General features: G+C 46.2%; 1 protein-coding gene across 1 annotated transcript; it reads left to right on the plus strand.

The window, feature by feature from the left end:
• Positions 1-4790: 4790 nt before the first annotated feature.
• LOC146183079 (D-beta-hydroxybutyrate dehydrogenase, mitochondrial-like) lies at positions 4791-11862 on the plus strand. Its single transcript, XM_084608321.1, has 4 exons — positions 4791-5118; positions 8729-8911; positions 9649-9788; positions 11488-11862. Exons 1-4 carry the CDS (start codon positions 4791-4793, stop codon positions 11860-11862), a joined length of 1026 nt encoding a protein of 341 aa, XP_084464447.1.
• Positions 11863-12115: the final 253 nt, after the last annotated feature.

The following is a 12115-nucleotide window of genomic DNA, read 5'->3' on the forward strand; positions in this document are numbered from 1 at the left end:
GACGTGCGACGGCGTATCACCCTCAGACCAACGGGCTTGTGGAGCGCCTCAATCGCACCCTCACCGACATGATTTCTATGTATGTGGACGCAGAACATCGCACCTGGGATGCGATTTTGCCCTATTTAATGTTCGCGTACAATACCGCCACTCAAGAGACGACGCGACTGACCCCGTTTCAACTTGTCTTCGGTCGCCAAGTGAGCACGCCGTTGGATGCCATGATGCCAGTTAGTCCTTCTTGCGGCTCTGACGCCGAACTTGACGCCGACATCTTTGTTCAGCGTGCTAAGGAAGCGCGGCAATTAGCAAGCCTCAGAATCCACCGACAACAGGCAAATGACGCTGCTCGGTATAACCTCAGCCGAAGAATCGACACTTACGAACCGGGCGACCTCGTCTGGGTTTGGACACCTGGTCGTCATCGCGGCCTATCTGAAAAATTACTGCGCCGATACTTCGGCCCTTACGAGATTGTTCGCCGTATCAGTGAAGTCACCTACGCCGTTGTTCCCGTAGCTTCAGCTCCATCCCGAAGGCCACGGAGTCCTGAAGTCGTGCACGTGGTTCGGCTGAAGCCCTATCATGATCGTACATGACTGAACGTTTCGTAAATGCCGCTGGGTCCTTGTGACACTTTAGTGCACCGTTTCGCTGACTTCTTCCTAGTAGCACCTCGTCGCATCGAGTCGATGCTACAGAGGAGGGGGGCAGTGATACAAACTATAGTCGACGACGAAGCGGAGACAATCAGTGGCTAGTAGACGTAGACGATGAAGTGGTTGCTAGTTGGCGTAGATGACAAAGTTGGTTGCCTGGAACCGCGCTCAGACCGCTGCTCGGACCGCTCTCGGACTTCGGCAGTCTTCTAGGCTCAGGGCGCTGCCTGAACGTTTGGCTCAATACCCGTTACAATATATACGCGGAAGTGACATCCCAAAGAGGCACCCTTAAAACGCCCCAGTGCTCTTCAGGAGCAATCGAAAGCCAGGCTGGGCATCGTCTATGTGTCCGCTGTTTTGTTTTTGTTCTTGTATCTATAAAACAACCGAGCATTCGTACCGCAATTCGTACCTTAGCCGGCTAGTCCTCCCCTGTAAACTAGACGTGTGTAGAAGGCACAACACATTTCCTGTTGCCTTTAATAACTCCATTCAAATCACATGCGGCCCCCTAATGACTGACTGGCTGGCAGTAGTCTAGCTAAGAGATCATTCTCTGAGCATTTTGTTATCCGTGTACCACAGCGCGAGGCGTTTTATTTTACGTGTGTAATGCTCTTCTACTTAACTTCCTTCAATTGTTTTCTGCAAAAATTGTTTTAGAGCATCAAATGTCACATGGATTATTTCAGCCTGCTGTGTCACCTATTATACTCGAACGTGAAAGCACTAGCGTTGTGCCTAAGTGTGTGAGTGCTGTTTCCTGAGTTTGCGGCAAGCTTGCGGGCTGTCGACCCCTTCGTCGATAAAACAAAGTGAAGAAAATAATTCGGCATAGGTTTCCCCGCTCAGTGTAAAGGGAACTCGAAGAAGACTCGTAAATTGCCACTAATGACAGCACCATTCAATTTTTTCAATTTCGTAAGTATCGATTCCGTGAACCTTTCTGGATATGGTTATGTTTGTTGAGTAGCAAGTAATGCAGTTATTGTTGAGGAAAGATGTCAGAATTTTCACTCGATTTGAGCTGTGGGACGTCGTGATTGGAAGCAACTACGGTATCGCCGTTTTTCAGTTCATCGCGGGGCTTCACGTACAGAGCCCATGAATCCACTGTCATATTGGCCCAATTTACTCGCAAAAAAAAGAGCAGTCGCTTTTTGGCCTATTCCAAAATATTCGAAGTGACAACTTCTATAAAACGTCTCCTCTCTCTACAAAACGTTGTAAGCTATCGAAACCCGTCAACTTCCGTTCTTCCTCAGTGGTCATGCTCAGAAACTATGGTTACGGACAATTACATGAATTCCGAGATGCCGCAAATCATTTGAAGAAAGTTGCGCCAGCTGTCCCCGATGCCTAGCATTTTGTGGTGAAGCCCCACAACCTCGGCCTGTGGCGGATTCTATCGTGCTGAAAGTCGAGTGCAATCCCGAAGGAGACAAGAACAATGTCGTACGCACCGTCCATGCAGGCCGTGCTATAAAGCCGTGCGACCTATGTGAGGACTGGGGTTGCACAAGCCATTCCGCGAAAGCCATTTGCAAGTATAATCGCGCCGCCGTGACACTAGAGTAGTCCTTGTCGCGTTCATGTGTTTTCGCGAATAACTCTGTTCCTTACCTAAACGGGTGAACCTCTAAGCACGCTCTACACTGCAAGTTTATTGCGTGTGTTTCTTGAGACTCCAAGTGAGGTAACCTCACCTTTGTGAAGTCCTGGTAGATGGCCAGGTCCGGCCTGTTTCGCAGTAATCTTTCCATCCCTCCTCCAGGCGCGGCATTAGTACAGCGCGAAAGTACAGCGCACGTGACGGACAAAACCAGCAGCAGCGCCATACCTAAAGAGAGACCTGCTGCTCGGCAGTAAACCTCTTCAGCCCTAAACTCATGCAATGCAACAGATTTAAGCACGTGCGCTTATCACGACACCTCAATGACTCGAGAACTTCTAATGAGGGCAGCAGCTGGGATGGGGTCGTGCATTTGTCCTGTGCTCCAGCACCACAGGCTGTGGCATACGGGTCGTTGAACTCTGCAGAGATTATGCACGGACTCCGGGCGTTTCCAAAAAGCTCGTGCATTCCAGATTTCCTTTGTTCTTTTTCTTTTTGCTGCTTCTGCGAAGGTTTTATTTCTCTTTCTTGCCGGCCGCAGATATTCGCCCGAATTTCTGTCTTTCGATCGCCGCGGCAGATATACGCGGAAACGAGAGCACGCATAGCCAACCGACACGGGCTTCCGTGCTCAAATTAAGAGACACATGTGGCGTACGAAAGCGCGTTGTGAGAATATTAGAACCCACTCAACTTCTCAGCTATTTATGGTTCTATGTGTCCGCTATTGCGTTAATATTACTGAAATTCATCGTCAAAATCCGTTCTTTGACCTAATTCCGTAACATGATCTGCTTACAAAGGCAAAATATGCACATATGCACAGTGAGAAAGGCAGGCATAGAAGCAAACGAAGAGCTGTTGGAACAAGCAGCGTCTTGCGCAAATAGCCACCTCGTTTTCTGCCATGTGTAAACGGATGGGCGTGGTAACATTACAAATGACTTACTTATCTACACAAAATGGAAAAGCAGACAGGAAATGAAGACGGGGCAAAAGACAGACGATATTCTGCTTTTTCCTCGTTTTTTTGTTCGATGCTGTCGTCAAGCATGATCTCTCTCTCTCTCACATCTCTCTCTCTCTGTCTCTCTCTCTCACGACCTTCGTGAAGTTTTCACCGATGCTGCGTTGTATTAAAAGCTCCCGTGCGCGACGACTACTTCGTATGTCGTCCCCTGGCCGCAATATAGTCAGCCGCCAGAATGAAAATGGTGTTTTTGGTTTGTGTGGCTCTTGTGGTGTCTCCGCTACAAACTGCGGAAATTAAATGCTTCGCAGCGCGCATTGCCATTCCTCTCAAGCTGTGGTGGTTGCGAAATCCAAAGCTCTTCCGAGGTTTTCTCTGGCATACGGAGTTTGCGACCTTGCAACATTTGTTGGTGCGGTGCCACTTTTTCACTTTCTCACCAAGTGCTAGTTTTTCCCAGCTATAAAGAATTACCTCCCATAGTCTGCATCAAATGCAGCCAGATGAAACGGTTCAACAGTGACCTTTTGCACAAAGCAATGATGAGTTATGGTTCCAATGATCATTATACTTTTGCGCATGACTTTACATAGAGTTTTCGCAGAGTTGAAGGCCACCTTTCCCTTAGGCGCACATGATAAGACTTCGGTTTACTTTGCCCCCGAAGGAAACGCTCGGCAACTGCACTCCATGGCCAGCTACACCTTGCTTTTTTTTTTCTGTGGAGTCAGCATTTGTTTTCACGAACAGTCGAGTCATCGTAATGCCACTCGAGTTTCGTGCACCCATTACGAATTTAGTCTCCATAAAGCCTATTCGCAAAAGCTTGATAATACAAACGAACAATACCAGTGCATAACGCCAATGTCCGCAAATGCACTTTCTCAAACTGTCCGTCTGAACTTTCAGCTGAATCTTTCTTACGTCGACCGAAACCTACAAAGTATGATACGCAGTGCGAATTAGAACTCTCCGCATGCCTCAGTTTTCTCAGCTTTATGAAAAAAATTGATTTCTCCTGAAGAAACCTTAACAATTTTAGATTTTCAGGCGAAATTCGAACTCATTACCCTGGCTGGAAGCCAGACACGACATAAACCAGTCTACGCGACGCCGCTTCTAATTTGTTGGGACTCAGCTAAGGTTCATAATGATACGAAGGGAATTTATTTACAGTTTGAAGAACCGGGACTCCCCAGTTAAGGCCAAGACGTGCTAAGGAAGGGAAAATATATATGTTATGTGGTCGTCTCCGTTAAATGTATCTTGCAACCGTAACGAGTATGTGTGCAATTAGAAAGAATCACAGGCCACTATTGGATCCTACTGTTAAGACGGAACCATAATGGCATTGAAGGATTCCGGAGAAGCTCAGATGTACCTTACTTTTCTAATTATGTGCAGCTTACTACATTCATCGTAGAACTTCCCTCACTTCCCCTCCTCCACCCGAATTATGACCACACGCAGGGATTGCTGAACGAAGCGGCAGCTCTCAAAAACATCATTTGCTCGAACAAAGTCTGGAGAGGTGTCCTGCATGATGTTTACGTCGTATAATTTAGTGCGACGCATATTTTTTAAGAGATCGAATTCAGCTAATTTAGCACACTTGCTCCCGGCATTGATGGACAATGAAACTGGCGTCCATGTTTTGGTCCCAGGGTGCGATACGGGCTTCGGACACCGGCTAGCTAAGCTACTGGCCACGGAAGGCTTTCGCGTCTATGCTGGCTGCCTCAGCTCCGAGAACTATGGTGCCTGCATCCTCTGGCTACTCCCCAACTTACACGTCCTGCAGTTAGACGTAACCAAGAAGGACGAGATCGAAGCAGCCTACAAGGAGGTCGCCACCTCAGATGACGAGACGGGTTAGTCGTACGGGAACAACATTCCATGTCGTGGGCGGGAAGCACTCTCTACCCTCACGGCCAAGTCTAAACGGAGTATCACACAACTTGCAGCAGTTTTTCCAGCTCTTTCTCTATGAGGGAAGGCGGGCTTTTACACGACTTGCCATGGCCAACTTACTCTGATGTCATCCGCTCACGGCGCCTTTGGTGCATAGCTCACGAGTCTCCTGTAATCTTCCCGAACGCCAACGCAAACGCGAGCACTAAATCGGACTTGTACAGACACAGAACTAGCCCCGTGTATGAATCGAACCAAAAGAAGCCACACTGAGAGGATCCTAAGATGTGGGTTCCCGATATCGATAAGATGATACAACGCCGGAATCAGGAAGTGCGAGGCTGAGAAGCCGCAAAGAGAAACGAGAACCCTGATAATATGCCTGGGTGCTGTAACAACAGGTTGACGCCTTGCCGTTCAGTCTTTTGTGTTTTGTCAACGAATACTCTGCGTGATCTAATGAATGCGAGTGGTAGGTGTCCATTGGACAGCTTCATTTATCTCTAACCTGACATAGGCGTTGTTAAGACATCAGGTATCACCGTAAGTAACAGTGGCATGTTTGCTATTGCTTTAACTACCATATACAACACACGTTGTATATTGTCTCCATATTTTTATTCATTTGTTTTGTTTTTCCAGGACGACAGTGGCGCAGGTTTTCACTAAAGTGGCACAATATGATACCTTTGACTCATCAATTAAACTGAATAGCAGCGCCTGACTTTGGAAGATTTTTCTTTGTATCATAAAACTAGGTGCATGGAAAAGGTGTTTCCGCAAGAAAAAGGAAGGTAAGAATATTCCAAAATGGAGATCTGCCTACTCCTCCGCTCCTTTCCAGCGCATCAGGTGCGCATCACCTACCGGGTCACACCTTTTCTTATTTATCGTTTTTATTTATTACTTTACAAAAACATTACAACCCAGTGCTGTAACTACGACCATCAGGCGGTTTTTCCAGTAAGCGTCACTGAAAACACTTCACGTTTTTTACTTTTCATGTACAGGTTTGCTCGATATGAAAGTTAGCAGCATTTCAGCATACAATAAATGGTCACTGTGTAATTGCGTGCGACAAAATATTCTACTGTTTGGTCATGTTTATTTTCGAAAAAAACATTTCGGCGCTTTGTTTTCAGTGTTGTGTAGGTTCTTGAGGCATTCACTTTGAAAGACGACTTCTTTGGAGAGCGCTGCTGAAAGTGATTAATTCGGGAATAAAGCGCCTTCTAAGTTGTGACTTATTACTGTTAGCCAGAGTGGTTCTGTCGTCGAGGCATTCTTCACACCTACGACAAACAACACGATGTTGGCAAATTTTCGCCGTAAAATATGGTACGCGAGAGAGACAAGCGAAGAACGTACATTCAAGCGATTATCCTCGAAGCAACCGAAAACAGCCTGTGCGAAAACATGTTCAAAAAGCCCTTTGGTAAAATGTTTTCCTCAAAGCTTCAAGGCGTAGTCTCAATTGTTCGTAGCGGGATGAACGGCGGTGCAGAATGCCCGTTATGTGAGAGTGTGGAGTCATTATCTGTTAACTCATGAGGCGAAAACGCATGCGCGAAGTACAATGAATGCGTAAGCGGCGGCTCCCTACGGTCACTATAGTACAATCGTTGTTGGGTTTACAACAACAAAGAAAAATATATGCGGACGATTAAGTCGCCTTTAGAGAAAAATTCGACGTCATCAGAAGTAGCGCTGCTACTATACGTTTCTGTCATTTCAGTCCAACGCGCCCGTTGTCGCTGGGCTGCTGCCGATATTCCTTCGTTGGTGTCATGCTTCATTGGCCTCCCTAGTCGCTTGAGTGGAGCGCCTTCTGATGTACGAGTACTTAAAAAAGAGTCTGCACTCCCGGCTGCTGTGCAGACGCGTTGCGGATCCAAACAAGCTAGTTGTTTTTCAGGTTTTATTTGCCGGGTCTTGATCACGTTACCTTGTGACATTGTTACTACATATTTCTATCATTGACGCCCGACGTGCCGATTTGCGTTTTATTATTTTTAGTGCTTATCATAGATTGTGAATGTTACCCTCCAACTTCGGCTGATTTTGCCACTGCAGCAGGCGCAGGCTGTGATGGTTCTGCCTCCACTCTAGCCTGATGTGCTGAGCTGGCTAGACAGGCGTACGCACAACCAAGCACTGCTATCAATCGCACCGATCCTACCACCGCTTTAGGTATTGTCGTGCGAACAGAGCACACCTGGCAACCGCATGTCAACCGCCAGAGGCTCTGCCAATTTGACAGAGCCACATGTTGTCGTGACGTCACCACCTCGTAGACCAATCAATGCTTGATTACGTCATGCGACCCTTTTACGTCAACACTTTCTCTACCAATCAGCTCCTTTTGTTTTTCCCGTGCTTCGTATCACATTATATAAAGTGGACAGCTTGTCTTTTCGAGCACCGACTACCCTCGGCACCATTTGTGCTTCGTGTGTGCCACTTAACGGCGTTTTGTCCCCGCCAAGGAACCTATCAGCAGAAAATTGGGCACAGCGTGCACAGTCTTTGCCAAAAACTTAGCAGGCCGTGCTTCTCATTTCTAGTTTGTATCCTCGGGTCCTTGTGGCTTCCGTAAAGGTTAACAGATCTTAAATGCTGAGGACGAGGGTTATCTTTACCGTAGGCACATTTAGGGCTTAATGGGTAGCGTAAGTGCTGCACAGCATGTCTGAGAAGCAAACCATGCAGCCTGGTTACATCTGGCCAATACGGTACGCCGAATGGTCCTCCTAAAGTGGCAAGTGACTGTTTACGCCTATGTTAAACGAATATTAAAAGGAAACGGCACCATAGGAACAGCAGGTTTTTCTTCTGCAACTGAGCAGGCCAAGCCGCAGCGGCAGCGTCGGAAATGTATGAGGTCGGCCTAGATGGGCAACGCATAGCAACGCCGCTGACAGACTTCGGAAGGGAAGACAGGAGAGGTGCGTATAGTCTGCGTTCCATCGTCAGTACGTTCTTTGACGCAAGACCACTTAACAACATTTTCGAAAGACCAGTCCTTTATATGATAGCACTCATTGGGAGCTTCGAAGCCGAGTTTTTTGTTTTTTTTTTTTGCTTTGTTTTGTGTAGTTTTTGGTCATGGTGCAGTTGCAATGCTACTTTATGCCTTTTCTTATCCTGCGAGAAAAAAAAACAATGGATAAATTAGAATCAAATGCACTTTCGTTCTTTATATATTGCGAAACAGTGAAGCCACAGTAACATTATTTTCCACAATATTTCAGACGCGATAAAATCCGTAGCTGTGGTAAAGCCCCTTACATGCATATATTACGAACCACAAGTACAGTCGCATTGGCGCCCCAACATTGCACGATTTAGGGGTCACTTTCGTATTTTTTATCTCGCTTTTATTTTTGAGGCATGGTGATTCTGCTTTAGTGTAGTTCACACCAGTATCCTGAGAGCCTTAAAGAACGCAGCTTATCCAGTACCATGGTCAACTGCAGCTCATTTCAGCACTCAGTCACTTTATTCAGCCCAGTGAATTGATTGATTGATTGATTGATTGATTGATTGATTGATTGATTGTGCAAAATGCAGAGTTGTGGGCTGTGGTGGCCAACGCCGGAGTGATGACCGTGGGCCAACTGGAGTGGCACTGCATGGACCAGATGCGAGCCTTGTTCGACGTAAACGTATTCGGAGTGACGTGCGTGGTAGTTAAGTTTCTGCCGCTCCTCAAGAAATCTGGGGGCAGGATCGTCATCGCGTCCAACATGTTTGGTGAGCCAGTGTCGCACATACTTTAAAAACATGGGACCGGATGCTTCGCCGCTGTACCATGCATTGCTTTGTGCCGCTGTTACATTGGCGTTCTCGATGTCAAATCATTTGCCCGACAATTAAGCATAGCGGCAATTGAGTGTCATTACAAGTCAGTCCGATATGAGCATTGCAGCACGCCAGTCGAGTTGTCAAGTATAGCTTAGTACCAGCGAGATCGTCTCGCAGTCAAACGGTTCAACTGACTAGACGACCGGTTGAAGGATCTGCCGTAATATATTTCGCTTCCATGTACATCTCAACGTCTCGTTAAGCCATTCCTCTCCTTGCTAGCATTGTTCGTAATCCATTACACGACTATTCAAACGTGTGTAAACCCACAGATAGAGCAGCAACAATAACAATAACAACGAAAAACTGTAGTCTGGAGCTGAAGTATAAAGAATTGCATTCTATAGTCCATTGTAGCTGAAGACAAGCCTATGTGCTAAATTTATTTTCTCCGTGTCATATTCAATTGTGGCGTACACAAAGCTCACAGTTGAAATTACTCATAAGGGATACTGTATGCAATGAATGCATAAGATTAGATTGGCAAAGAGGTGCATATTTTTATTTCCGTATACTTCACAAAGAGAAACCATGTCACTTTGGAGCTTTCTGAGAAGTCTTGGAGGCCTTGAGTACGAAATAAATATTACCGCTACCGCGTCATGTTATGTTTCTTCGCATTGCAGGTCGCATGGCGGCTGCGTTCACAATTCCTTACTGCATGTCAAAGCACGCATGCATCTCCTTCGCCGACGGACTTCGCCGGACATTCTACGGTACAAATCTTCACGTGTGCACTGTCGAGCCTACGACATACAGGCAAACAGCTTTATTGAAAGACCGATGGAGAGGAGGGCCAACTTTTCAATCAACGAGCTAATTTCGGTGGAAGTTGCTGGCGATATTTCTCTCTTTTTTATGTCTACATTTTGGACGATAGCAAAACAGTTACATGACTGCGCCTAAGTCCATGACTATAAACATTATCCTTATGAAATAAGGATAATGCAAATAATGATTGATGACCTAGACAGGAAAAGTAGAAAGGTAGGCTTAAAAATCAATATGCCTCAGGAAGGAACAGCAGTTTACGTTAGGTAGCGAAGCAATGGAAGTAGTAGGCGAATATGCCTACTTAGGACAGGTAGTAACCGCAGATCCGGACCATGAAAATAACAGGAAGAATAAGATGGGGATGGAGCGCATTTGGCAAGCACTCGTAGATTATGACTAACAGCTTGCCGGTATCGCTCAAGAGGAAAGTATAAACCGTTGCATCTTACCTGTACTCACCTATGCGGCTGAAACGTGGAGGCTAACCAAGAGGACTCTACTTAAGTTGAGGACAATGCAGAGGGCTATAGAACGAAAAATGGTAGGGGTAACATTAAGAGATAGAAAGCATGCAGAGTGGGTCAGAGAAATAACTCAAGTTACTAATATTCTAGTGGAAATCAAGAAGAAGAAATGGGTATGGGCAGGACATGTAGTGCGAAGAGAGGATAACCGATGGTCGCTTAGGGTAACAAACTGGTTTCCAAGGGCAGGAATTCGTAGCAGGCGACGGCAGAAAGTTAGGTGCGCGGATGAGGGTAAGAAGTTCACAGGGGTCAAGTGGATGCAGCTAGCACAGAACCGGATTAATTGGAGAAATATGAGAGAGGCCTTCGCCCTGCAGTGGGCATAGTCATGCTGATGATTATGATAATGATATGAAATAAACGCAGCGGCATTGTCAACGTTACAACCATCACTATAGATATCGCTAAATACATCACCAATGTCATCGCTACTATTACCCTTATGCCAGGCAAAGAGAATACTCCTGTTTCTCTTGATCCCTGCGTGGGATAGTGTCAAAACGTATTGGCAGGCTAGTTGGTGAGACATCTTCTGAAGGACAGCGCAAAAGCAAAAGAACACACTAGAGAAGAGCGATGATAACTGTTGATTACACCGAGTTTGCTTGTTTCAATTTTCAGGATTTTATTATCCTGCTTTTCTCTTTCTTTCTGTTTTTCTTGTCTCATTCTTTGATTTCTTTTTATTTATTTATTTTGTCTTTTTGCGTGTGTTATTATTTTTCAGATTGAGGATGAAGAATATCACTTACTAGTCAACGCTGTGTTCTTCGCTATTCTTGATTAGTGTGCGTTTGCGCTATTGTCCAGTAAATAAAGGTTCAGAAGTTGGAGTAGTGGATTGTGCGCTGGGGGGCTGCTGATCGGAGGGATAGCGGTCTAATTCCCGGTGGGGAAATAATGTTTTTTTTTTGTATTTTAGTCCGAAGGGCATCTTTTGGGGGCGTTTTCTAGTCACAATTTCGGCTGACGTCAAGCATGGGGCAAAAAATAGCTTTCTTCTTAAAACCCGAACTAAGTACATTTGGCTAATACTATACGCTGTAACGAAACGTATAAACAACTTCCAGTTCTGAAATTACCTTTCTACACTCACCAGCCATGGTGAAAGTAATCCCTTTAGTTAGATTTGCAGTGCCAACCTGCCGTGTGTATTATTGCAAGACAGGGCTTTCGGACCCAGAGGGAATTACCAGACGTGTGGACGAGCTCGTCGCTAGTCTTCCTCCAAAAGCTCAGAAGGCCATAGACCCTGTTCGAGTATTAAAAGTGAAGGCAGCGGCCATCATATTCGTCGGAGGCCTGCTCCGTGGTGATCCGGACGAAGTGGTTCGAGATATTGTCTTGGCTGTCCGTGAAGTGTACCCCAAGGCGCACTACAGGACAGGAGGTACAGCCGACGCGGCTGTGCGGTTCCTCAACTACGTACTTCCATCGGAGATGGCGGACTATGTGCTCGTGTCCGTGGCCAAATCGAATGGTGTCAGTAAAAAAGTAAAGCAGTGCATTGAGGGGTACGCAAAGGAACATTTGTTGTGAGCCGACTTGGACAAATTTGAAGGGAAAATAAAAAAAGCTGCCTTTCTGGCGTCTCATCGCTGAGGCAGGGTCTGAGAGACGTGGGTCCGCTCATAACGCCCTATCCTCCTGTCGTCAACACAATTGTATCGGCTGTGATAGCTTTCATGTCAGCTTCCTTAGGTTGCCGCTCGACTGCTTCCTCTCCGTTCGACCGCTTTCTAAGCGGCGCTGGAAGTATAATAGGACGTAAGACTTACGTTGTGGGTGGTGC

Source organism: Amblyomma maculatum, chromosome 7, assembly GCF_055883805.1.
Source record: "Amblyomma maculatum isolate TAMU_Amacu chromosome 7, ASM5588380v1, whole genome shotgun sequence".
Taxonomy (NCBI): Eukaryota; Metazoa; Arthropoda; class Arachnida; order Ixodida; family Ixodidae; genus Amblyomma; species Amblyomma maculatum.

Excerpts from the sequence above, each read along its gene's own strand:
- LOC146183079 (XM_084608321.1), top strand. The coding sequence starts at position 4,791 with ATGTTTACGTCGTATAATTTAGTGCGACGCATATTTTTTAAGAGATCG. Across the intron at positions 5,119-8,728 it reads CACCTCAGATGACGAGACGG|AGTTGTGGGCTGTGGTGGCC; the intron begins GTTAGTCGTACG and ends TGCAAAATGCAG. Across the intron at positions 8,912-9,648 it reads CATCGCGTCCAACATGTTTG|GTCGCATGGCGGCTGCGTTC; the intron begins GTGAGCCAGTGT and ends TTCGCATTGCAG.